The sequence below is a fragment of the Oncorhynchus gorbuscha genome, linkage group LG14 (genome assembly GCF_021184085.1).
Source record: "Oncorhynchus gorbuscha isolate QuinsamMale2020 ecotype Even-year linkage group LG14, OgorEven_v1.0, whole genome shotgun sequence".
Classification (NCBI taxonomy): Eukaryota; Metazoa; Chordata; class Actinopteri; order Salmoniformes; family Salmonidae; genus Oncorhynchus; species Oncorhynchus gorbuscha.
In genome coordinates, this window is record NC_060186.1 from 21,543,060 (window position 1) to 21,570,315 (window position 27,256).

General features: G+C 43.6%; 2 protein-coding genes across 7 annotated transcripts in view; one reads left to right on the forward strand and one right to left on the reverse strand.

The window, feature by feature from the left end:
* LOC123994629 (metabotropic glutamate receptor 8-like) overlaps positions 1–27,256 on the reverse strand; it is a 1,038,970-nt gene that overhangs the window by 187,650 nt on the left and 824,064 nt on the right. The window lies entirely within an intron of this gene.
* Positions 2,110–7,626, forward strand: LOC123994634. Of its 5 annotated transcripts, none has more exons than XM_046297475.1 (9): positions 2,110–2,146; positions 2,598–5,303; positions 5,394–5,465; positions 5,652–5,770; positions 5,903–5,948; positions 6,080–6,177; positions 6,292–6,773; positions 6,882–7,310; positions 7,432–7,626. In XM_046297475.1, exons 2-9 carry the CDS (start codon positions 5,256–5,258, stop codon positions 7,593–7,595), a joined length of 1,458 nt encoding a protein of 485 aa, XP_046153431.1. In that variant the 5' UTR covers positions 2,110–2,146; positions 2,598–5,255; the 3' UTR covers positions 7,596–7,626. The 5 variants fall into 5 exon arrangements, with proteins under 5 accessions (XP_046153431.1, XP_046153433.1, XP_046153430.1 ...); XM_046297477.1 differs by having other exon boundaries at positions 2,598–2,721; XM_046297474.1 differs by having other exon boundaries at positions 2,598–5,465.

Sequence of the window (27,256 nt, forward strand, 5' to 3'; positions counted from 1 at the left end):
GCTTTTTCTCTGCTGTTCCTACCTGTTGTTCCAAGATTTTTGTCAGGTCGTTGTTGATTGATTCCCACTCTCTCTTTTCAACGGCTTTGGGCCACTTCACACTCGGTCTGTGCCCTTTGATCTTTTCCTCTTTTAGAGGTCTCTGTGGTTGGGTGAGTTCATCCACCGGCATTTCTGTGCTTGTGTTATCCTCCTCAGTTACAGGGGTGCTGATGCTCTGCGAACTTTGGTTTGCGTCCCGTCGCTGTGCTTCATTCGACTGATTTGACTGGCTGCTTCGTAAGAAGTACTGGTCAATGCGAGGTCCCTGTCTCTGCTCTCCCAAGCACCTTTTCCTCCCTTGATGGATCCTTAACCCCCTTGCCGATGTTACTCTCTCCCAACCACAGCTGCACACCTGAAGTGTGTGTCCTGCTGCTGTTATAGTTGTCTCATGTGCTGTGTTCCTACTCGTAGTCGTTTCCGTTCCTGGGTCCGTAACCGTGTGATCAGTCGTTGAGCCATCTTGCACCCCAGCTCTCGCAGGCTCTTGGGGTATGTTCCTTTGTACCAACGTTGAGTTGAGGTGCAACCAAAACCTTTAATCATCATAGAAAACGAAAAAGCGCAACTCTTGCACACTATAAAAAATGCATGTTTTATTCAAGCAAGGTTAAAAGATTAACATTTTGGCCTAGTCTATGACGATATGCAAGTTGTGTTTGCCCAGTAAAAGGGTGACTCAGACTCAGACTCACCCTGGTTCTTGAGGGTTGCAGACAGTGAAAAGATATCATTAAGTAAATGGGACTTTTCAAATCTTGACTAAAAATATTTAATGAACATGAATTTAAATACAACTCACTTGAGGATCAGAGCAGGCTGGCTGACTGAAAGCCCTCTAACTCTTTGTGGTTCATCTCAGCCAAGAGGTTGTGTGGGTTGTCTTTCTCTCTGTGGGTGTGAATCACTATGACCTCTCCCTTGGCCTGCCTGTTGGCCTGATCAGAAGGCTTGTCATCTCTTTCCTTGCTCGCATGAGCAGGAGGAATTGCATCTGGTGTAACCTCCTCCTCTCCCACCTCTCCCTACTGTCTGTGTTTGACTGAAGTCACTCGTTCTCTCTCCCTGGGTGTTGGATAATTCCTCCTCCACTGTGTCGGATAGTTCCTCCTCCACTGTGTCTTTGTGAGCTTGAAGGGAGTTATCCTGTTCTGGCTACCTCTTTAGGGGTGTGCACCTTAAATCTCTTTCGGTTTGTTGGGGGGGTTCAGTTGTTTTGGGGAGAGTCTGAAGTTCGATCTCTAGCAATGAGTGTGGGGGCTGTCCTGTGGGGGCTGTCCTGTGGGGGTGTCCCCTCCCTCCTAAACTGTAATGACTGCGATGATGAAAAGTAGGAGGAGCCACCGAGACATGTGATGAGGGTAAGGAAGAGCACTCTGCAAGGACAGGATAGGACACATCACAACACTGCTGCTCATTCATATTCAAACCCACTATAGACTATGCATGCACTCATTGGCGCGCTCCCCCCCACACACACACAATGAACTTACCTGTACATATCAGAATCATACATTCAACGGCCACCTCTTCCACAACATTTCTTGATCCCCCACCTCAAACATGTTGAGTCAATACCAGATGCTGGACAGGTGCTGGAATGCAGGTGCAGAAGGGTCTAGTATGTAATGATGTGATACCATGCGTACCCCATATCCTGTGTTTGTGTTGATGTTTTTGTATCGAACCTTTATTTAAACAGGGAGTCACATTGAGATTAAACATCTATTTTACAAGAGTGTCATATTGTCATATTGTCATATTGAACGACCAGAGAGAAACTTCTCTACATAGGAATTGTATAAAATTTTTTCAATACATCAAAAATAATACTTTGCCAATCAGATAAGGCACCAAGAAGGCCCACGTTAATAGTTGAAAGTAACTTATGTCAGTGCGAATGAGTAACACTGAGTGTTTATATAACAGGGTTATATTGGTGATTCCGCTTGCCACTTTATTGTTAAGCCAATGGGTTTTTGGTTTGAGTTTGTCTTGCCTTCACCTACTCAACATGGCATCTTATTGGCTGGTTTGCGTAGCCTGCTTACGAGGGGGGATGTTCCAGTTAGAATCGTCCCAGTGAACAAGCATCAAACCAGTGGTAAGTTGTTGGTTGCCAAGCACTGTACATCAAAAGTGATTTTTATACTCTCAAGTGATGATTTAAATGTACAATTTATATCAAATTGTTTGTAAATGTTATTCGAACATCACACATAAGATGCAGCGGTTTTTGGAGAATATTTGTTGTGCATTTTGTTGTGAAGAATTCCCGCCAGTACTAGCTAGCAATTTACTGTGTCTGGTGGGGGGGTTCATATATTTTGTACAGTGCGAGAGTGCAGAGTTGGATGGTGAGACGTGCATTGCTTGACGTGCAATTTTGTGCCGTTCCTAACAGGTACATTGTTAAAGATATTATATTGTATATTGTAATTGTATTATTTTGGTAACTATCCCAATGAACAAGCACCAAACCAGCGTGCGTGAGTGCAGAGTTGGATGGTGAGACGTGCATTGCATGAAGTGCAATTTCGTGTCGTTCCTATCAGAATAAATCTACATGACTGGTGCTACATGTTGGAGTTCCGTGTCGATGACTGATTGTACACAACGCAAGATGAGTACTGTTACATATAAAACATTAAGAACACCTGCTCTTTCCATGACGACCAGGTGAATCCAGATGAAAGCTATAATCCCTTATAGACGTCACTAGTTAAGTCAGTGTAGATCGAGATAGTTAAAAAGAAAAATACTGTAAGGCTTGAGACAATTGAAACATGGATTGTGTATGTGTGCCATTCAGAGGGTGAATAAGAAAGATAAAATATTTACTTGCCTTTCAACAGGGCATGGTAGTAGGTGCCAGGGGAACCAATTTGTGTCAAGTACTGCAAAGCTGCTGATTTTTATGCTCAACAGTTTCCAGTCTGTATTAAGAATGTCCACCACTCAAAAGACACAGCCAACTTGACACAACTGTGGGAAGCATTGGAGTCAACATGGGCCAGCATCCCTGAGAAAATGGCTGGCAATAATGTTTAAATGATTGTTGATGAACTATCATTGACATAGGCACAGTGACAAAACAGCCAGGAATCCTGGCTCAGTAACAACCATACTGTATATTCCCACAAGAGGGAGCCAAGGCACAATCCCATGTGTGCTTTGGTCTAACTCTGACTCAACATCTTCAGTAGACCTCCCAGGAATATCCCCACCCCACAGGCAGGTTCAACACACCAGGAGAAGTTATAATCACATCTAGTGTTACCAGTGTGCTGGAGTTTCATTTCCACTCATGTTCAACAAACCTACAGGGAATGGGAGAGAACCAAAAAGTTGTATTTACTGTAATTCAACATCAATGCTGACAGGAGGGAACATTTCAGTTGGAGAATGTCCAGGTTTATATGGCTGTGTTTAGACAGCCCAATTCAGATCTTTTTTTGAGTAATTCAGGGATGCAAACTGATGAGGGCCCAAAAAGGTGAAACATTCAAAAATATCCACAATAGGGGGAAGGAAGGTTTTAACTAATTAAACAACAAAGACTATGATCTACATTATCAGTCTCTGTGTGTAAAATAAAACGTGGTTAATGTGAACCTCTCACTGCTAAAAAATGTGTAGAAAGCAATCCAATGTTATTTGTTGCCAAGACTTTACTGCATAAGACACTCAAGTCTTGACGCCTCATTTTCACCCAATTCTCTCATTCTGAAAATTAACCGCAACGTTACTGTAGAGGGAAAACATTAGTTCATAGATAGTTAGTTCATTAACATTTCACACAGATTGCCAGGGTCCAGTAAGCAACTACGTTAACAATATAACTTGAGGAACGGCAAGAAGTCGTATACCAGTTAATACTATAGCGAGTTGGTTCGTTTACTAACGTTAGCTTATCCGATGTTGTAACGTTCCTGTTAGCTAGTTGTCTGACTTCATTACCCAGCTAATTCTCACACCATAAACTAAATTATTTGATCAGCCAAGTTGGATACTGTTGCTCAATATTTCTCTGGCTAGCTAACGCGGAGAATTCGATCCAACGAGCAAGATACTTGGTGCTGAAATACTTGGATATTTCAGCACCATGGACAACAGTGAAATCGGCAAAGCGAGATCTGTCATTCAGCACCACATGACAGTAGACAGCAGCCATCTCATGTGAAGTTGGCACTGGGGAAATCCCATCTAATGAGAAACGAGGCCAAGGAGGCAAAAAGACTGAAGGAAAAGACTCCCACAGAAATTCTATGCTAAACTGTTTCTGCCACATTCATTTAAAATGTTACATCTTTCGATTTGTAAATAATAGGGAATACATTTGCAAATAATTTCAACTGATTAATCAAACTACACTGTTTAGCTTTGGTGTGTCTGTGCATCATACCTACAACTGTAAGCAATTCCGTTCTCAAATGTCTGTTTAATGTGAGAAACAAAATGAAAAACAACTGTTAGACTATTACAATGCGGACTGTCATGCATTTTTATATTACCAACAAGACAACGAAGTGATGGTCTATACGCGACATGGAGACATTTGTAGTATACTTCCCCCACCCAGCAAAAGCTCCCACGCTGAGCGATATTTTTTTACTAAACTATTATGCATATAATCCAAGTCATACGTTTAGTGTCATTGATACTCTTATTTTTAACCAATTAGCGTTGCAAGTGTACCTTATCTCAATTCAGAGCTCGGAAATATTGGAATAACGTGCTTAAGAGGACTGACACAACAGGGGAAATACAACAATCACATTTTCAATTGACAATCATTGCTTTAAATAGTTACGGTTAATAGATGTGTATAGGCATTGGTAAACAATTAATTTCACTTGTAAACCAAGGTTGTATTAGTAGGTCTAAGCAACATGCAGCTGGATACCTGCGTAATGAATCGAAAACAGGTTCCAATCCTCATATATACACATTATGACGAAATAAAGAGCTTAATCTTTCAAGACATAAAGACATAGAAGCATACCCATTTATAAAGGTTCTACACATTCCATTTCTCCATAGCGATAGAATGTAAACATTCTATTTTGTGCCAAACATTACTTACAACTCAATTCTAAGTGCAGCATATTGGACGACTCCACAGTAATTGATCATTCGCGACTTTAACTTATTCCTGTTATCTCTAGAGCATCTCGTATATCTATAGCGCTGCGTTTCTACCCCATCTTACCATGGATAGGGTTTGGTGCATTCCGGAGTTCACGTATGGTCCCACAAAGGTAATCTTTGGAGATATTAATTTTTGCATACTGTAAATGCCTGTGCACAATGTGCATAACAAAGCATCATTATTGTCATTCTCTTCAAAGGAATTCTGCAGAAGCAGCCTTTATTTCCAGACTCTGCAGGCCTGCTGGGAGGAAACATATTACAATAAACAGGTAAGATTCATCCCAAAAAAACAAACAACAGAAAGAGAGTTGTATTTCAAGACAGTTTAGAGAAGATGGTCATAAGAGTTCTTAATAACACTCGCAAATTGTGATGCATGAACAGTCGTGAAATGTTGTGAGAGGCCCTTCAGAATGCACATGATATGGTATTTCACACCTTACCTCATCTTGCAGAAGAAGCTCATGGTCCACTACCTGCTGCTCCAGAGTCAAGGCCAGATCCCGCACCATGTCACCACGGAGCACATGAGCGACTGGCTGGTGTCTCAGGGCAAAAAATCCCTTAGGGAGAGGTGAGTACCACGTCATCACTCACCTTCACTGCCATTCCCTGCCACCAGCAGCACTCCAAGAGGTGTGGGTAAAATAAACAACAGAAAAATCGGAAGCCAGGAAAGTTGAATTGCTCTGTGTTTTATTTGAAGGGTGTGGAAGGAAACCCTGGAGGAGGGGAATGACCTCGCTCGGCTGGTAAGACAATGAGAGTTAGACACATACTACAAGTCAGTGAGCTCTTTACTAGCCTTTCAACAACTAGTTAGTACAGCAGAATAGACATGTTGTGAAATTTCACTAATCAGACTTCCTGTTTCCTACGGCAGACCTGGGAAGTCAACACTTGCCTAAAAATGATAGACATAGAGCACGAGGCTGTCTGCAAGCTCCGCCGCTCCTTGCACCCCACCTCGCCAGCTGACATGTGAGTTCCATGTACTGCCCTGCATATGACTTGATACATTTATCTACACATCTGTAACAGTGTTCTCTGTGAGCACATTGTTTAGCTTTGTCTTCTCCTTTTTGTTGATTTCAGCGACCCGAAGGTCCACAGCATCGTGGAAAGAGCTGTAAGGAGCATTATGGGCGAGCTGTCCAATGAGCCCCGTAGCAACCTGCTCAGCCCATCCCAGGTGGTTGTGGAGGTGGTGCCCAGGCTCCTCCTGGCCCTGTGGCTTCAGCCAGAGGAAGGCCATTCAGGACACCCAATCCTAGTAAGCGGGATGGCCGTGGGCATGGTGGCAGCCGTAGTGGAGAAGCTCTCCAGCATGTTAAAGGCCCCTTCCCCTCAAATCCCTTTCTCCCGGGCTGCGGCTTTTGAATCTGTGCTGTCAATCCTCGGGAGAATCAGTCAGTCCTTCTCCACGGATGACCTCCAGAGCCCATTTTATATGAGATCTGTCTGTGCCTTTGTGGCTGACGAGGTACAGAGCTGCTTCCAGCCCCCTGCAGCCACCTTACCAGTCCTCCCTGTCGTCGCTGCGGCCGTCTCCACCGCACCTCCAGACATCCTAGCAGGTGAGTAGCAATGGTAGAGAGCACTCTGACAGATGCCTGTTGTGATGACATCTCGGTGACATGTAGTAGTAGTGCTCATCAGGATTGTTGTTGTCACTCCAAACACAGAGGCAGACCCGGCTTCTCCCTACATAGAGGTTGTGAATATCAACGCAAACACAGAGGCAGACCAGGCTTCTTCCCACCTTGAGGTTGTGGACATCACCCATAACATACAGGCAGACCCGGCATCTTCCCACCTGGAGGTTGTGGACATCGGCCCTAAAACAGAGGCAGACAGATCTTGTTCCCACTTGGAGGTTGTGGAAATCACCCCTCAGACAGAAGCAGACCCGGCTAATTCACACCTTGAGGTTCAGGACATCACCCGTAACATAGAGGCAGATCTGGCTTCTTTCCACCTGAATGTTGTGGACATTACCCTGAACAGAGAGGCAGAGCCCATCTCTTCCCTCTTGGAGGTTGTGGATGTCACACCCGAAGAAAGAACTCTCAAGATGGCCGCCTTCGCCACTCTGCCAACTGACATCCAAGCAGGTGAGTAACACTGACAGGTGCCATTTCTCATGACATCTTAGTAGAACCTTTCAACTGGCCAGTGTTTAGAACCTACGGTTTGCATTTGTTTACATTCTGTCCCTCTGTTCTCCCTTTCCAGAGGATGTTGCTGTGGTCATCCCAGATGTCACCCCACACGTCACCAAGGATGTGACACTGGATGTTCCATGCAGAGCTGCATGCAAAGGGAAAGTCCGCCAATTTTTTATCAGGCTTTGGAGGGCAGTGTGCTGCTGCGCCTGCCACAAGGAAGAACAATATTAGTTGTCAGACCTTCAGAAATGGGATTGAACCATAGAACATTAAATTATTCGCATTATAATAATTGGATTCAATTTTGCTTTTCTTGTTTACTACTTAATTTCAGAACATTTCTATAAAATTTCACTTTGCAAGTGTGGAGTAGGTTGTGTAAATAAGTTGGAAACATCCCAATTTTAATTTTAATGATTTACTTACTACATGTAAAAAAGTAGTATTTGATAAAAAAATGGAGGGAGCTCAACCAACGTTGAGTTGAGGTGCAACCAAAACCTTTAATCATCATAGAAAATGAAAAGGCGCAACTCTTGCGCACTATAAAAAATGCATTTTTTATTCAAGCAAGGTTAAAAGATGAACATTTTGGCCCCGTCTATGACGATATGCAAGTTGTAAAAGGGTGACCCAGACTCACCCTTTTTCTTGAGGGTTGCAAACAGTGAAAATATATCATTAAGTAAATGGGACTTGATATCCTGTTCTGGCTACCTCTTTAGGGGTGTGCACCTTAAATCTCTTTCGGTTTGTTGTGGGGTTCGGTTGTTCTGGGGAGTGTCTGAAGTTCGATCTTTAGCAATGAGTGTGGAGGCTGTCCCCCTCCCAAAGTGTAATGACTGCGATGATGAAAAGTAGGAGGAGCCACCGAGACATGTGATGAGGGCAAGGAAGATCACTCTGCAAGGACGGGATAGGACACATCACAACACTGCTGCTCATTCATATTCAAACCCACCTCAGACTATGCACACAAACATGGATGCACACACTCATTGGCGCACGCCCCCCACACACACACACAATGAATTTACCTGTACATATCACATCATGTCACCCACTTCTCCTCCATCCCACTAACGAGTCTCCAGTACCTAGTCCACACGCTCCACAACACACTCGTCTGGTGAAAAGAGGTGAAATAAAGGTAGTAGGAAAAGGGAATTCCACAGTAACTATGCTAAACAAAAATGTAAACGCAACATGTGAAGTGTTGGTCCCATGTTTCATGAGCTGAATTGAAAGATCCCATATGTTTTCCATACGCACAAAAAGCTTATTTCTCTCATGTTTTATGCAGAAATTTGTTAGCATTTCTCCTTTGCCAAGATAATCCATCCACCTGACAGGTGTGGCATATCAAGATGATTAAACAGCATGATCATTACACAGGTGCACCTTGTGCTGGAGACAAAAAAAAGCCACTCTAAAATATGCAGTTTTGTCACACAACACAATGCCACAGATGCCCCTCAAGTTGAGGGAATGTGCAATTGGCATGCTGACTGCAGGAATGTCTACCAGAGCTGTTGCCAGAGAATTTAATGTTCATTTCTCTAACATAAGCCTCCCACAACGTTTGACAGTACATCCAACCGGCCTCACAACCGGAGACCAAGTGTAACCACTCCATCCGATGACCTCCACATCCGGCTTCTTCACCAGCAGGGTCGTCTGAGACCAGCCACCCAGACAGCTGATGAAACTGAGGAGTATTTCTGTCTGTAATAAAACCCTTTTGTGGGGAAAAACTCATTCCGATTGGCTGGGCCTGGCTCCCCAGTGTGTGCACCTATGCCCTCCCAGGCCCACCTGTGGCTGTACCCCTGCCCAGTCATGTGAAATCCATAGATTAGGGCCTATTGAATTAATTTAATTGACTGGTTTCCTTATTTGAACTGTAACTCAGTAAAACCATTGAAATTGTTGAATGTTGCATTTATATTTTTGTTCAGTATAGTTCAAGTCAAACTCCATGGAAGTTGCTAGCATGACTGGCTCTGAGGTCGTTTGCGCTCAGATACACTCTGATTACCGAGAGTCCTCTCCTTAGAGACTCTGCCTACACCACCACCGACAGGCCCCATAGGGGGCCTGCAGACAGAGACTTACAAAGAAAGGCTCCTACAGTCGTTAATTGAAGAGTTTTACCCATAGGCCTGAGTTAGGGGAGACATGACTGACACCCACCTGTGGTTTAGCTAGGCCTGCTGGATGCAGGATTCTCCCCCAGCCTCCCCAGTGATCCTCAACACACACACTCACCACATATACTTCATATAATTCTAAAGTTGCATGAGATAATTTGATTCCTCTCTCAGACAATTTTACATTACATACAGTACCAGTGTTTGGACACACCTACTCATTCCAGGGTTTTTCTTTATGCCAAGTGTAATGATCTTCGTCTGTTGTTTGTAGAAAGTCAGACCGAAATGCAGCGTGTAGGTTATGACTTTTAATTAAGCTAATACGGTACATGAAATAACGGAAGAAGAAAACAACAAACGAATGAAACTAATACAGCCTATCTGGTGACAAACACTAAGACAGGTACAATCGCCCACGAAATACAACTCGCACTCAGGCTGCCTAAATACGGTTCCCAATCCGAGACAACGAGAATCAGCTGACTCCAATTAGGAATCGCCTCAGGCAGCCAAGCCTAACTAGACACACCCCTACTAATACACACTCTTAATTAATACAAACCCCAATACGAAATACAACATATAAACCCATGTCACACCCTGGCCTACCCAAACATATAACAAAAACACAAGATACAATGACCAAGGCGTGACACCAAGAGCATTCAAAGCTATCATCAAGGCAAAGGGTGGCTACTTTGAAGAATCTAAAATATATTTGGATTTGTTTAAAACTTTTTTGGTTACTACATGATTCCATATGTGTTATTTCATCATTTTAACGTCTTCACTATTATTCTACAATGTAGAAAATAGTAAAAATAAAGAAAAACCCTTTAAACTTTTGGCTGGTACTGTATGTTTTATTATAAGATAATACATCATGGTTATAGTGTTTCTTATGCCTCATAGATTAAAATGAGACTGTTGAGTGCGACTGACGATCTGGGGAATTGAGAGACAGTGAAAGGGTGGGTTAAGGAGATTGGATAAGGAGAGAAAATGGAGATGAAGGAGTCTGGGGTTTGAACGAGTGGGAGGTGGAGAGACAACGATGACAGAGCGAAGAGAAAAAATGCTTGTATTGTATCATTTCATGAGTCTATCAAAAGTTGTGATGAGCTAACAATATGGCGTTCATACTTGGTTCTTGAAACAAGAACTGAGGAAAGAGACAGGCTTGCAAACATGAAAAAGGACACCAGGCACATTCTGAATGTCTCATGTAACAATTAGTCTTTGGCCAAATAAAGGTGTGTGAGGCTCTTTTTGATAAAATAAAATAGCTTGACAGACATGACCACATCAGCTTTGTGCTGTCACCAAGTGGTGACTAATGTTCATTACAACAATAGTTAGAATCGTCATCACAATAATAATGCCAATACAGGAAAACAACAACACCAACTCCTTAAAACAACAGTTGTTGAGACAAATAACCTTTTACTTAACAGACGGTTATTGTTAAAAGTAGTGCTGCACTCGACAAATGTCATTTGAGATGCCCCTATTGAAAATGGATAGAGCTGGGTCGACGAACTCGGAACGCACCACAGGAACCACCGCAAGCCAATCACTATGGAGATGACCATGGAACTCTCCAGCAGTGTCCTCTTAGATGGAACATCTCCTGGGAATCCTGAGTAGTTCTAAACAGAGTGCAGCTGCAACCAAACTCACCAAGTCTGTTTTACCCTGCTTACAGAGCCCCATGGCTGGGTGTTTTTTAAGCTCCACACCCTCAGCTGACTCCTGGTCTCCCTGAAGCTTCCTCTTGATCATCAGGACGACAAGGCCCAGTAGCACGTAGGCACATGCATCCAGAGCCAGCACCACACCTAAGAGTGAAAGAAAATATCAATCTGGGGACCGAGACACTACAGTTTCCTATTATATGTTACGTTTGGTATGGATATGTAAGACAGATAGTTACTTAAGACAAAAATGAAAGAAGGGTGGTTCGTCAGGGTGGATGGGTTGGCGTATAACACGAATGTCTAGCAACCCAAAGGTTGCGAGTTCCAATCTGATCACGGCCAACTTGAGAATTTTCACTAAAATTTTTAGCTGATTTTTCAAATACTTAGCATGTTAGCTAATTCCCCAAACACTAACCTTAACCCTTTTAGCTAATCCTTCCCCTTACCCTAACCTTTACCCTGTAACCTAATTCCTAAACGTAACCCTACATACACCCTCACCTAACTAATGTTAGCCAACTAGCAAGAATTCTTAGTATACGTTTCACAAATTTGTAACATGTTGTACGTTTTGCAAATTCATAACATACAGTATAATAAGAATTGTAATTCGAAACATATTGTAAAAAATGGGTGATAGACATTCACAAAAGAATATACATACCATATCATACCAAATGCAGTGTCTCTGATATACATACAGAATAATACACAAATGCTCTGAGACCAGGTTGCACTAGCACCTCCCCTGGCTGGTAAGAAGGCAACCTCTGAGTTACATTCAATGATACATTATTGACACACACTAATGAAATGGACATGGAAAGGTAGTGGTTCAGTAACGGACAGAAAACAGGGGTGATGAATATACACAATAACTGATAGCACAAGTAGAGCAACAACACTGTTAACAAAGGAAGGACTGTATAAGTGGCATAGCTACCTGCAGAGTATTACACAACAAAGTAAACACAGAGAAGTAACTTACAATAGGCAACAGAAGTAACTATAAAGAACAACAAGCAAGAATGTGCACGCACACTATACCACGAGTCCAGTTGATGGGCAGAGATAGAGAGGTTGATCTCTGTCTCTGCTTGAGGGAGACTGGGAGGAGAAGCAGGAGTTGGGGATCTGGGACACAAGCTGACTGCCTGTGATTTGCTGACCCCCTGGCGACCATGACTCCTAGCAACTAATCAGTGGACAGGCGTGAAGGGACAGTTTACGACACCGCTGGCCTGCTTAGCTACAAACAGATTTTTCCTGCAATCTAGAGCCGTAATCATTATGCTTAATTGATTTTTTCTGACATGTCTGGTAAGTATGCAGGCCATTTCAGCTTTCAGGATTTCTGTACAGATCCTTGCAGGCCGTGGATTATCATGCTGAAACATGAGGTGATGGCGGCGGATGAGTGGCATGACAATTGTCCTCGGGGTCTCGTCACAGTATCTCTGTGCATTCAAATTGTCATTGATAGAATGCAATTGTGTTCCCTGTCCATGGCTTATGCCAGCCCATACCATAACCCAACTGCCACCATGGGGCATTCTATTCACAACGTTGACATCAGCAAATCGCTCGTCCACACGTTGCCTTACATGTGGTCTGCAGTTGTGAGGCCAGTTGGACGTACTGCCAAATTCTCTAAAGCCGCCTCGGCTTATGGTAGAGAAATTAACTTTACATTTTCTGGCAAGAGTCATTTGCATTCTCCCTCAAAACTTGAAACATCTGTGGCATTGTGTTGTGTGACAAAACTGCACATTTTAGAGAGGCCTTTTATTGTCCCCCAGCACAAGGTGCACCTATGTAATGATCATGCTGTTTAAACAAATCCAAATATATTTTATATTTGATATTCTTCAAAGTAGCCACCCTTTGCCTTGGTGACAGCTTTGCACAGTCTTGGCATTCTCTCAACCAGCTTCATGAGGTAGTCACCTGGAATGAATTTCAATGTACAGGTGTGCTTTGTTAAAAGTTCATTTGTGGAATTTCTTTCCTTCTTAATGCGTTTGAGCCAATCAGTTGTGTTGTGACAAGGTAGGGGTGGTATACAGAAGATAGCCCTATTTGGTAAAAGACCAAGTCCATATTTTGGCAAGAACAGCTCAAATAAGCAACGAGAAACGGCAGTCTGTCATTACTTTAACCTTTGTTTGGTTGCTACATGATTCCATATGTGTTATTTCATAGTTTTGATGTCTTCACTATTATTGTACAATGTTAAAAATAGTAAAAATAAAAAAAACCCTTGAAAGAGTAGATGTGTCCAAACATTTGACTGGTTATGTATATATTGTATATTGCAAATATGGTACAATCCAAGTGTGCAAAGCTCTTAGAGACTTACCCAGAAAGACTCAAATCAAATCAAATCAAATTTTATTCAAAGCTTTAATTGCTGCCAAAGGTGATTCTAACATGCAGTGTGAAAACATGTAAATCATTTTCAGTACATTTGCAAAAATGTCAAACATGTTTTCAATTTGTCATTATGGTGTATTGTGTGTAGCTGGAAAGGATAAACAATTATAATTTCATCCATTTTGAATTCAGGCTGTAAGAAAACAAAATGTAGAATAAGTTAAGCGATATGAACACTTTCTGAAGGCACTGTATATCTACAAGAAGATGATAAATGAGTGACTCTTTGAAAGGGGGTCATATAAACATGGCCTTATTGTTTTCTTCTTCACAGCTATCATGCTATATTGGGCATCGTTTCTCAGACCAAATCTCTATTCTGGCTTAAACAAAGCAATCTGATCATGCTCCAGTCAAATTCACACTATAGGGAATGGCACAAAATGGCTTCTGTAAAGCACCTATACATTGTCCAATCAACATCCACACATTGATTTCATTCTTCGCATCTTTATTAAAACAAACACACTTGTGCAATGTTCAAAAGTGTGTGAGAGATTACCATTAACGTGTGTATGTGTGGGGTCAAGTTTGGCTGGTCACACATTTGCAAATAGCCGAGATTGGATATTTCAGCACCATGGACAGCAGCGAAATCGGAAAAGCGAGATCTGTCATTCAGCACCACATGGCAGTAGACAGCAGCCATCTAATGTGAAGTTGGCACTGGGAAAATCCCACGTAATGGGAAACGAGGCTTAGGAGGCAAAAAGACTGAAGGAGAAGACTCCCACAGGAACCTTATGCTAAACTGTTCTGCCACATTCATTTCAAATGTTACATATTTCGATCTGCAAATAATATAAACTGACTTTTCAAACTACACTTTACAGCTTTCGTGTGTCTGTGCATCATAGGTACAACTGCACGAAATTCCCCTCTCAAATATCTGTTTGTGAGAAACAATAAGAAAAACAACTGTTAGACTTTTACAATGCGCACTGTCGTGCATTTTTATATTACCAGACAACGAAGTGATGGTCTATACGCGCCATGGAGACTTATAACGGATGCTTCCCATCCAGCAAAAGTTCCCACGCTGAGCGATTTTGTTAACTACACTATTATGCATATAATTCAAGACAAACGTTTATTGGCATTCATACTCTTATTTTTAACCGATTAGCTTTGCAAAAGTGTACCTTATGTCAATTCAGAGCTCGGAAATATTGGAATAACGTGCTTAAGAGGACTCTGACACTCTAGGCGCACAACAAGATAACACAACAACCACATTTTCAATTGACAATCATTGCTTTAAATATATATGGTTAATAGATTTGTATAGGCATATATAAACAATTAATTTCACTTGTAAACCAAGGTTGGATTAGTAGGTCTAAGCAACATGTAGCTGGATACCCGCGCAATGAATCGAAACAGGTTCCAATCCTCATATATACACATTATGACAAAATAAAGAGCTTAATCTTTCAAGACATAAAGACATAGAAGCAGACCCATTTATAAAGGTTCTACACATTCCATTTCTCCATAGCAATAGAATGTAAACATTCTATTTTGTGCCAAACATTGCCTACAACTCAATTCTAAGTGCAGCATATTGGACGACTCCACAGTAATTGATCATTCGCGACTTTAACTTATTACTGTTATCTCTAGAGCATCTCGTATATCTATAGCGCTGCGTTTCTACCCCATCTTACCATGGATAGGGTTTGGTGCATTCCGGAGTTCACTTATGGTCCCACAAAGGTAATCTTTGGAGATATTCATTTTAGCATACTGTAAATACCTGTGTACAATGTGCATAACAAAGCATCATTATTGTCATTCTCTTCAAAGGAATTCTGCAGAAGCAGCCTTTATTTTCAGACTCTGCAAGCCTGCTGGCAGGAAACATATTACAATAAACAGGTAAGATTCATCCCCCAAAAAACATAAACAACAGAAAGAGAGTTGTATTTCAAGACAGTTTAGAGAAGATGGTCATAAGAGTTCTTAATAACACTCGCAAATTGTGATGCATGAACAGTTGTGAAATGTTGTGAGAGGCCCTTCAGAATGCACATGATATGGTATTTCGTGGCACTGTCTCACCTTACCTCATCTTGCAGAAGAAGCTCATGGTCCACTATCTGCTGCTCCAGAGTCAAGGCCAGGTCCCGCACCATGTCACCACGGAGCACATGAGCGACTGGCTGGTGTCTCAGGGCAAAAAATCCCTTAGGGAGAGGTGAGTACCACGTCATCACTCACCTTCACTGCCATTCCCTGCCACCAGCAGCACTCCAAGAGGTGTGGGTAAAATAAACAACAGAAAAATCAGAAGCCAGGAAAGTTGAATTGCTCTGTGTTTTATTTGAAGGGTGTGGAAGGAAACCCTGGAGGAGGGGAATGACCTCGCTCGGCTGGTAAGACGATGAGAGTTAGACACATACTACAAGTCAGTGAGCTCTTTACTAGCCTTTCAACAACTAGTTAGTACAGCAGAATAGATATGTTGTGAAATTTCACTAATCAGACTTCCTGTTTCCTACGGCAGACCTGGGAAGTCAATACTTGCCTAAAAATGATAGACATAGAGCACGAGGCTGTCTGTAAGCTCCGCCGCTCCTTGCACTCCACCTCGCCAGCTGACATGTGAGTTCCATGTACTGTCCTGCATATGACTTGATCCATTTATCTTCACATCTGTAACTATGCAGAAACAGACTAAGACAGTGTTTTCTGTGAGCACATTTCACATCGTTTCGCTTTGTCTTCTCCTTTTTGTTGATTTCAGCGACCCGAAGGTCCACAGCATTGTGGAAAGAGCTGTAAGGAGCATTATGGGCGAGCTGTCCAATGAGCCCCGTAGCAACCTGCTCAGCCCATCCCAGGTGGTTGTGGAGGTGGTGCCCAGGCTCCTCCTGGCCCTGTGGCTTCAGCCAGAGGAAGGCCATTCAGGGCACCCAATCCTAATAAGCGGGATGGCCGTGGGCATGGTGGCAGCCGTAGTGGAGAAGCTCTCCAGCATGTTAAAGGCCCCTTCTCCTCAAATCCCTTTCTCCCGCGCTGCGGCTTTTGAATCTGTGTGGTCAATCCTCGGGAGAATCAGTCAGTCCTTCTCCACGGATGACCTCCAGAGCCCGTTTTATGTGAGATCTGTCTGTGCCTTTGTGGCTGACGAGGTACAGAGCTGCTTCCAGCCCCCTGCAGCCACCTTACCAGTCCTCCCTGTCGTCGCCGCGGCCATCTCCACCGCACCTCCAGACATCCGAGCAGGTGAGTAGCAATGATAGAGAGCACTCTGACATATGCCTGTTGTGATGACATCTCGGTGACTTGTAGTAGTAGAGCTCATCAGGATTGTTGTTGTCACTCCTAACACAGAGGCAGACCCGGCTTCTTCCCACATGGAGGTTGTAGAGGCAGACCAGGCGTCTTCCCATGGAGGTTGTGGACATCACCGCTAACATAGAGGCAGACTCTGCTTCTTCCCACCTGGAGGTTGTGGACATCAACGCTAACACAGAGGCAGACCAGGCTTCTTCCCACCTGGAGGTTGTGGACATCACCGCTAACATAGAGGCAGACACTGCTTCTTCCCACCTTGAGGTTGTGGACATCACCCATAACATACAGGCAGACACATCATCTTCCCACCTGGAAGTTGCGGACATCGGCCCTAAAACAGAGGCAGACAGAGCTTGTTCCCACTTGGAGGTTGTGGAAATAACCCCTAAGACAGAGGCAGACCCGGCTAATTCACACCTGGAGGTTCAGGACATCACCCCAGAGACACAGCAAGATCCAGCTTCTTCCCACCTTGAGGTTGCGAACATCACCCGTAACAAAGAGGCAAATCCGTCTTTTTTCCACCTGAATGTTGTGGACATCACCCCTAAGAGAGAGGCAGGGCCCATCTCTTCCCTCTTGGAGGTTGTGGATGTCACACCTGAAGAAAGGACGCTCAAGATGGCCGTCTTCGCCACTTTGCCAACTGACATCCAAGCAGGTGAGTAACACTGACAGGTGCCGTTTGTCATGACATCTTAGTAGAACCTTTCAACTGGCCAGTGTTTAGAACCTACGGTTTGCATTTGTTTACATTCGGTCCCTCTTTTCTCCCTTTCCAGAGGATGTTGCTGTGATCATCCCAGATGTCACCCCACACGTCACCAAGGATGTGACACTGGATGTTCCATGCAAAGCAGCATGCAAAGGGAAAGTCCGGCAATTTTTTTTCAGGCTTTGGAGGGCAGTGTGCTGCTGCACCTGCCACAAGGAAGAGGAGGAACAATATTAGTTATTCATCAGACCTTCAGAAAAGGGATTGAACCATAGACCATTAAATTATTCACATTATAATTGGATTCACTTTGCTTTTCTTCTGTTTACTACTTAATTTCAGAACATTTCTATAAACTTTCTCTTTGCAAGTGTGGAGTAGGTTGTGTAAATAAGTGGGAAACATCCCAATTTTAATGCTTTTAATCATTTACTTACTACATGTAAACAAAACAAAAAAAGTAGTATTTGACAACAAAAAAACGGAGGGAGCTCAACCAACGTGGAGTTGAGGTGCAACCAAAACCTTTAATCATCACAGAAAACGAAAAAGCACAACTCTTGCGCACTATAAAAAATGCATGTTTTATTCAAGCCCGGTTAAAAGATGAACATTTTGGCCTAGTCTATGACGATATGCAAGTTGTGTTTTCCCAGTTAAAGGGTGACCCAGACTCACCCTGGTTCTTAAGGTTTGCAGACAGTGAAAAGATATCATTAAGTAAATGGGACTTTTCAAATCTTGAATAAAAATATTTAATGAACATGAATTTAAATACAACCGACTTGAGGATCAGAGCGGGCTGGCAGACTGGCTCGCCCTGAAAGCCCTCTGCCTCTAACTCTGTGTGGTTAATCTCAGCCAATAGGTTGTGTGGGTTGTCTTTCTCTCTGTGGGTGTGAATCACTATGACCTCTCCCTTGGCCTGCCCGTTGGCCTGATCAGAAGGCTTGTCATCTCTTTCCTTGCTCGCATGAGCAGGAGGAATGGCATCTGGGGTAACCTCCTCCTCTCCCACCTGTCCCAACTGTCTGTGTTCGACTGAGGTCACTCATTCTCTCTCCCTGGGTATTGGATAATTCCTCCTCCACTGTGTCGTATAGTTCCTCCTCCACTGTGTCGGATAGTTCCTCCTCCACTGTGTCGGATAGTTCCTCCTCCACTGTGTCGGATAGTTCCTCCTCCACTGTGTCTTTGTGAGCTTGAAGTGTGTTATCCTGTTCTGGCTACCTCTTTAGGGGTGTGCATCTTAAATCTCTTTCGGTTTGTTGGGGGATTCAGTTGTTTTGGGGAGCGTCTGAAGTTCGATCTCTTGCAATGAGTGTGGGGGCTGTCCTGTGGGGGTGTCCCCTTCCCTCCTAAACTGTAATGACTGCGATGATGAAAAAGTAGGAGGAGCCACGAGACATGTGATGAGGGCAATGAAGATCTCTCTGCAAGGACTGGATAGGACATATCACAACACTGCTGCTCATTCATATTCAAACCCACTATAGACTATGCATGCACTCATTGGCGCGCTCCCCCACACACACACACACAATGAACTTACCTGTACATATCAGAATCATACATTCATCGGCCACCTCTTACACAACATTTCTTGATCCCCCACCTCAAACATGTTGAGTCAATACTAGATGCTGGAAAGGTGCTGGAATGCAGGTGCAGAAGGGTCTAGTATGTAATGATGTGATACCATGCGTACCCCATATCCTGTGTTTGTGTTGATGTTTTTGTATTGAACATTTATTTAAACAGGGAGTCACATTGAGATTAAACATCTATTTTACAAGAGTGTCATATTGTCATATTGTCATATTGAACTACCAGAGAGAACCTTCTCTACATAGGAATTGTATAACATTTTTTCCATACATAAAAAATAATACTTTGCCAATCAGATAAGGCACCAAGAAGGCCCACGTTAATGGTTGAAAGTAACTTATGTCAGTGCGAATGAGTAACACTGAGTGTTTATGTAACAGGGTTATATTGGTGATTCCGCTTGCCACTTTATTGTTAAGCCAATGGGTTTTTGGTTTCAGTTTGTCTTGCCTTCACCTACTCAACAAGGCATCTTATTGGCTGGTTTGCGTAGCTTGCTCACAAGGGGGATGTTCCAGTTAGAATCGTCCCAGTGAACAAGCACCAAACCAGCGTGCGTGAGTGCAGAGTTGGATGGTGAGACGTGCGTTGCATGACGTGCAATTTTGTGCCGTTCCTAACAGAATAAATCTACATGACTGGTGCTACATGTTGGAGTTCCGTGTCGATGACTGATTGTACACAACGCAAGAAGAGTACTGTTACATATAAAACATTAAGAACACCTGCTCTTTCCATTACGACCAGGTGAATCCAGATGAAAGCTATAATCCCTTATAGACGTCACTAGTTAAGTCAGTGTAGATCGAGATAGTTTTTAAAAAAATACTGTAAGGCTTGAGACAATTGATACATGGATTGTGTATGTGTGCCATTCAGAGGGCGAATAAGAAAGAGAAAATATTTACGTGCCTTTCAACAGGGCATGGTAGTAGGTGCCAGGGGCACCAATTTGTGTCAAGAACTGCATCGCTGCTGATTTTTATGCTCAACAGTTTCCAGTCTGTATTAAGAATGTCCACCACTCAAAAGACACAGACAACTTGACACAACTGTGGGAAGCATTGGAGTCAACATGGGCCAGTATCCCTGTGAATGTTTTGTACACTCAGGACATTATTAATAATACGGTGTTCGTTCCGTATCCTGTAAAGCTGGAGCAGACTGCGAGGCAGGGGGAGGTGTAGGTGATGCCGTTGTCTGAGCACACAGGGTCCCACTCCCAAACCAAGCAGGGGCAGTCTCGTTAAATTCCAGGGAACCTGGAGGACAGAGAAAATGGCTGGCAATAATGTTTAAATGATTGTTGATGAACTATCATTGACATAGGCACAGTGACAAAACAGCCAGGAATCCTGGCTCAGTAACAACCATACTGTATATTCCCACACGAGGGAGCCAAGGCACAATCCCATGTGTGTTTTGGTCTAACTCTAACTCAACCTCTTCAGTAGACCTCCCAGGAATATCCCCACCGCACCCACAGGCAGGTTCAACACACCAGTAGAAGTTATAATCACATCTAGTGTTACCAGTGTGCTGGAGTTTCATTTCCACTCATGTTCAACAAACCTACAGGGAATGGGAGAGAACCAAAAAGTTGCATTTCATGTAATTCAAAATCAATGCTGACAGGAGGGAACATTTAAGTTGGAGCATGTCCAGGTTTCTATGGCTGTGTTTAGACTGCCCATTTCAGATCTTTGTTTTAGTAATTGAGGGATGCAAACTGTTGAGGGCCCAAAAAGGTGAAACATTCAAAAATATCCACAATAGGGGGAAGGCAGGTTTTAACTAATTAAACAACAAAGACTATGATCTACATTATCAGTCTCTATGTGTAAAATAAAACGTGGTTAATGTGAACCTCTCACTGCTAAATAATGTGTAGAAATCAATCCAATGTTATTTGTTGCCAAGACTTTACTGCATAAGACACTCAAGTCTTGACTCCTCATTTTCACCCAATTCTCTCATTCTGAAAATGAACCACAACGTTACTGTAGAGGGAAAACATTAGTTCATAGATAGTTAGTTCGTTAACATTTCACACAGATTGCCACGGTCCAGTAAGCAACTACGTTAACAATATAACTTGGGGACGGCAAGAAGTCGTATACCAGTTAATACTATAGCGAGTTGGTTCGTTTACTAACGTTAGCTTATCCGGTGTTGTAACGTTCCTGTTAGCTAGTTGTCTGACTTCATTACCCAGCTAATTCTCACACCATAAACTCAATAATTTAATCAGCTGAGTTGGATAGTGTTGCTCAACATTTCTCTGGCTAGCTAACGCGGATAATTCGATCCAACTAGCAAGATACTTGGTGCTGAAATACTTGGATATTTCAGCACCATGGACAACAGCGAAATGGGCAAAGCGAGATCTGTCATTCAGCACCACATGACAGTAGACAGCGGCCATCTCATGTGAAGTTGGCACTGGGGAAATCCCATCTAATGAGAAACGAGGCCAAGGAGGCAAAAAGACTGAATGAAAAGACTCCCACAGGAATTCTATGCTAAACTGTTTCTGCCACATTCATTTCAAATGTTACATCTTTCGATTTGTAAATAATAGGGAATACATTTGCAAATAATTTAAACTGATTTATCAAACTACACTGTACAGCTTTAGTGTGTATGTGCATCATACGTACAACTGAAAGCAATTCCGTTCTCAAATGTCTGTTTAATGTGAGAAACAAAATGAAAAACAACTGTTAGACTATTACAATGCGGACTGTCATGCATTTTTATATTACCAACAAGACAACGAAGTGATGGTCTATACGCGCCATGGAGACATTTATAGTATACTTCACCCACCCAGCAAAAGTTCCCACGCTGAGCAATACTTTTTCACTAAACTATTATGCATATAATCCAAGTCATACGTTTAGTGTCATTCCTACTCTTATTTTAACCAATTAGCGTTGCAATTGTACCTTATCTCAATTCAGAGCTCGGAAATATTGGCAAAACGTGCTTGAGGACTGACACAACAGGATAAGACAACAACCACATTTTCAATTGACAATCATTGCTTTAAATAGTTACGGTTAATATATTTGTATAGGCATTGGTAAACAATTAATTTCACTTGTAAACCAAGGTTGGATTAGTAGGTCTAAGCAACATGCAGCTGGATACTCGCGTCATGAATCGACATAGTTTCCAATCCTCACATTATGACAAAATAAAGAGCTTAATCTTCACGACATAAAGACATAGAAGCATACCCATTTATAAAGGTTCTACACATTCCATTTCTCCATAGCAATAGAGTGTAAACATTCTATGTTGTGGCAAACATTGCCTACAACTCAATTCTAAGTGCATTATATTGGACGACTCCACAGTAATTGATCATTCGCGACTTTAACTTATTCCTGTTATCTCTAGAGCATCTCGTATATCTGTAGCGCTGCGTTTCTACCCCATCTTATCATGGATAGCGTTTGGTGCATTCCGGAGTTCACTTATGGTCCCACAAAGGTAATCTTTGGAGATATTCATTTTAGCAGACTGTAAATACCTGTGTACAATGTGCATAACAAAGCACCATTATTGTCATTCTCTTCAAAGGTATTCTGCAGAAGCAGCCTTTATTTTCAGACTCTGCAAGCCTGCTGGCAGGAAACATATTACAATAAACAGGTAAGATTCATCCCCAAAAAAAAAACATAAACAACAGAAAGAGAGTTGTATTTCAAGACAGTTTAGAGAAGATGGTCATAAGAGTTCTTAATAACACTCGCAAATTGTGATGCATGAACAGTTGTGAAATGTTGTGAGAGGCCCTTCAGAATGCACATGATATGGTATTTCCTGGCACTGTCTCACACCTTACCTCATCTTGCAGAAGAAGCTCATGGTCCACTATCTGCTGCTCCAGAGTCAAGGCCAGGTCCCGCACCATGTCACCACGGAGCACATGAGCGACTGGCTGGTGTCTCAGGGCAAAACATCCCTTAGGGAGAGGTGAGTACCACGTCATCACTCACCTTCACTGCCATTCCCTGCCACCAGCAGCACTCCAAGAGGTGTGGGTAAAATAAACAACAGAAAAATCAGAAGCCAGGAAAGTTGAATTGCTCTGTGTTTTATTTGAAGGGTGTGGAAGGAAACCCTGGAGGAGGGGAATGACCTCGCTCGGCTGGTAAGACGATGAGAGTTAGACACATACTACAAGTCAGTGAGCTCTTTACTAGCCTTTCAACAACTAGTTAGTACAGCAGAATCGATATGTTGTGAAATTTCACTAATCGGACTTCCTGTTTCCTACGGCAGACCTGGGAAGTCAATACTTGCCTAAAAATGATAGACATAGAGCACGAGGCTGTCTGTAAGCTCCGCCGCTCCTTGCACTCCACCTCGCCAGCTGACATGTGAGTTCCATGTACTGTCCTGCATAGACTTGATCCATTTATCTTCACATCTGTAACTATGCAGAAACAGACTAAGACAGTGTTTTCTGTGAGCACATTTCACATCGTTTCGCTTTGTCTTCTCCTTTTTGTTGATTTCAGCGACCCGAAGGTCCACAGCATTGTGGAAAGAGCTGTAAGGAGCATTATGGGCGAGCTGTCCAATGAGCCCCGTAGCAACCTGCTCAGCCCATCCCAGGTGGTTGTGGAGGTGGTGCCCAGGCTCCTCCTGGCCCTGTGGCTTCAGCCAGAGGAAGGCCATTCAGGGCACCCAATCCTAATAAGCGGGATGGCCGTGGGCATGGTGGCAGCCGTAGTGGAGAAGCTCTCCAGCATGTTAAAGGCCCCTTCTCCTCAAATCCCTTTCTCCCGCGCTGCGGCTTTTGAATCTGTGCTGTCAATCCTCGGGAGAATCAGTCAGTCCTTCTCCACGGATGACCTCCAGAGCCCATTTTATGTGAGATCTGTCTGTGCCTTTGTGGCTGACGAGGTACAGAGCTGCTTCCAGCCCCCTGCAGCCACCTTACCAGTCCTCCCTGTCGTCGCCGCAGCCATCTCCACCGCACCTCCAGACATCCGAGCAGGTGAGTAGCAATGATAGAGAGCACTCTGACATATGCCTGTTGTGATGACATCTCGGTGACTTGTAGTAGTAGAGCTCATCAGGATTGTTGTTGTCACTCCTAACACAGAGGCAGACCCGGCTTCTTCCCACATGGAGGTTGTGGACATCACCGCTAACATAGAGGCAGACCAGGCGTCTTCCCACTTGGAGGTTGTGGACATCACCGCTAACATAGAGGCAGACTCTGCTTCTTCCCACCTGGAGGTTGTGGACATCACCGCTAACATAGAGGCAGACCCTGCTTCTTCCCACCTGGAGGTTGTGGACATCACCGCAAACATAGAGGCAGACTCTGCTTCTTCCCACCTTGAGGTTGTGGACATCACCCATAACACACAGGCAGACACGGCATCTTCCCACCTGGAGGTTGTGGACATAACATGTAAGACAGAGGCAGACCCGGCCTGTTCCCACCTGGAAGTTGCGGACATCGGCCCTAAAACAGAGGCAGACAGAGCTTGTTCCCACTTGGAGGTTGTGGAAATAACCCCTAAGACAGAGGCAGACCCGGCTAATTCACACCTGGAGGTTCAGGACATCACCCCAGAGACACAGCAAGATCCAGCTTCTTCCCACCTTGAGGTTGCGAACATCACCCGTAACAAAGAGGCAAATCCGTCTTTTTTCCACCTGAATGTTGTGGACATCACCCCTAAGAGAGAGGCAGGGCCCATCTCTTCCCTCTTGGAGGTTGTGGATGTCACACCTGAAGAAAGGACGCTCAAGATGGCCGTCTTCGCCACTTTGCCAACTGACATCCAAGCAGGTGAGTAACACTGACAGGTGCCGTTTGTCATGACATCTTAGTAGAACCTTTCAACTGGCCAGTGTTTAGAACCTACGGTTTGCATTTGTTTACATTCGGTCCCTCTTTTCTCCCTTTCCAGAGGATGTTGCTGTGATCATCCCAGATGTCACCCCACACGTCACCAAGGATGTGACACTGGATGTTCCATGCAAAGCAGCATGCAAAGGGAAAGTCCGGCAATTTTTTTTCAGGCTTTGGAGGGCAGTGTGCTGCTGCACCTGCCACAAGGAAGAGGAGGAACAATATTAGTTATTCATCAGACCTTCAGAAAAGGGATTGAACCATAGACCATTAAATTATTCACATTATAATTGGATTCACTTTGCTTTTCTTCTGTTTACTACTTAATTTCAGAACATTTCTATAAACTTTCTCTTTGCAAGTGTGGAGTAGGTTGTGTAAATAAGTGGGAAACATCCCAATTTTAATGCTTTTAATCATTTACTTACTACATGTAAACAAAACAAAAAAAGTAGTATTTGACAACAAAAAAACGGAGGGAGCTCAACCAACGTGGAGTTGAGGTGCAACCAAAACCTTTAATCATCACAGAAAACGAAAAACCACAACTCTTGCGCACTATAAAAAATGCATGTTTTATTCAAGCCCGGTTAAAAGATGAACATTTTGGCCTAGTCTATGACGATATGCAAGTTGTGTTTTCCCAGTTAAAGGGTGACCCAGACTCACCCTGGTTCTTAAGGTTTGCAGACAGTGAAAAGATATCATTAAGTAAATGGGACTTTTCAAATCTTGAATAAAAATATTTAATGAACATGAATTTAAATACAACTGACTTGAGGATCAGAGCGGGCTGGCAGACTGGCTCGCCCTGAAAGCCCTCTGCCTCTAACTCTGTGTGGTTAATCTCAGCCAATAGGTTGTGTGGGTTGTCTTTCTCTCTGTGGGTGTGAATCACTATGACCTCTCCCTTGGCCTGCCCGTTGGCCTGATCAGAAGGCTTGTCATCTCTTTCCTTGCTCGCATGAGCAGGAGGAATGGCATCTGGGGTAACCTCCTCCTCTCCCACCTGTCCCAACTGTCTGTGTTCGACTGAGGTCACTCATTCTCTCTCCCTGGGTATTGGATAATTCCTCCTCCACTATGTCGTATAGTTCCTCCTCCACTGTGTCTTTGTGAGCTTGAGGGGAGTTATACTGTTCTGGCTACCTCTTTAGGGGTGTGCACCTTAAATCTCCTTCGGTTTTTTGGGGGGTTCTGTTGTTTTGGGGAGAGTCTGAAGTTCGATCTCTAGCAATGAGTGTGGGGGCTGTCCTGTGGGGTGTCCTACTCCCTCCTAAACTGTAAGAATCATAAAACATGGGACGAGATGTTAAAAACTGTCCATTGTGCCAATAGATGGAATGCACTCGCATGAGATTTGCCGTGATGTTGACAGAGTGGCATGGGAGGTTTATTTCTTAGACTGAGGTAAGATGTCAATTTTTGGGACACATCCTCAGCAGTGTGCCTTCGAATCAGTGGGTGTTTCGGCCTTTAATCACTAAACACCCTCATCAGAGGTGGCCAGCTAAAGGGTGATCAAGCCTTAGCTTGTGTCCCATGCCCAATTAAGATGTCCAACGGGACAATGCAAGGCAGGGGCGTCCTCTTCCCTGAGCCAGCCATACAGCTGACCGCATACCTCATATGCCCTCCTCAAGTTGGAGGAATCTGAATTGGGTTCTCAGGTGGGGTTGGGGGGTCATGAAGTTATAACCCAGCAAGGGTTCTTCCGTTTGATCCAGATCCACTGGCTGCCTCTTTCAGCTGCTTGAGAAACTGCTCTGACGGTCTGCCGCAGAGCCTGTCCATGGATTCCAAGTTATTTCAGCAACCTGATAATGGAAGAAGCCACGAATCCTTTGCATCCCACTTCAACTGGCCAGACCTTTGCATTCCAGCCACGCTGAGTTGCGTCTGCTGCCAACTCTGTGTAACGCAGTTTCTTACGCTCGTAGGCCTCTTCAACAGAGTTCTCCCACGGGACTGTGAGCTCTATGATGTACACAGCCTTTCGTGAAGGGGACCAGAATACCATGTCTGGCCTAAGGTTGGTAGAAGCAATCTCAGGTGGAAAAATGAGTTGCTGGCCAATATCGACAAGCAATTTCCAGTCC

What these genes read in the sequence shown, in the direction of transcription:
- LOC123994634 (XM_046297474.1), top strand. Translation starts at nt 5,340, where the DNA reads ATGCCTGTGCACAATGTGCATAACAAAGCATCATTATTGTCATTCTCT. An exon ending in AAACATATTACAATAAACAG is followed by an intron (nt 5,466 to 5,651) that starts GTAAGATTCATC and finishes CTCATCTTGCAG; the next exon opens with AAGAAGCTCATGGTCCACTA. An exon ending in GGAATGACCTCGCTCGGCTG is followed by an intron (nt 5,949 to 6,079) that starts GTAAGACAATGA and finishes TTCCTACGGCAG; the next exon opens with ACCTGGGAAGTCAACACTTG.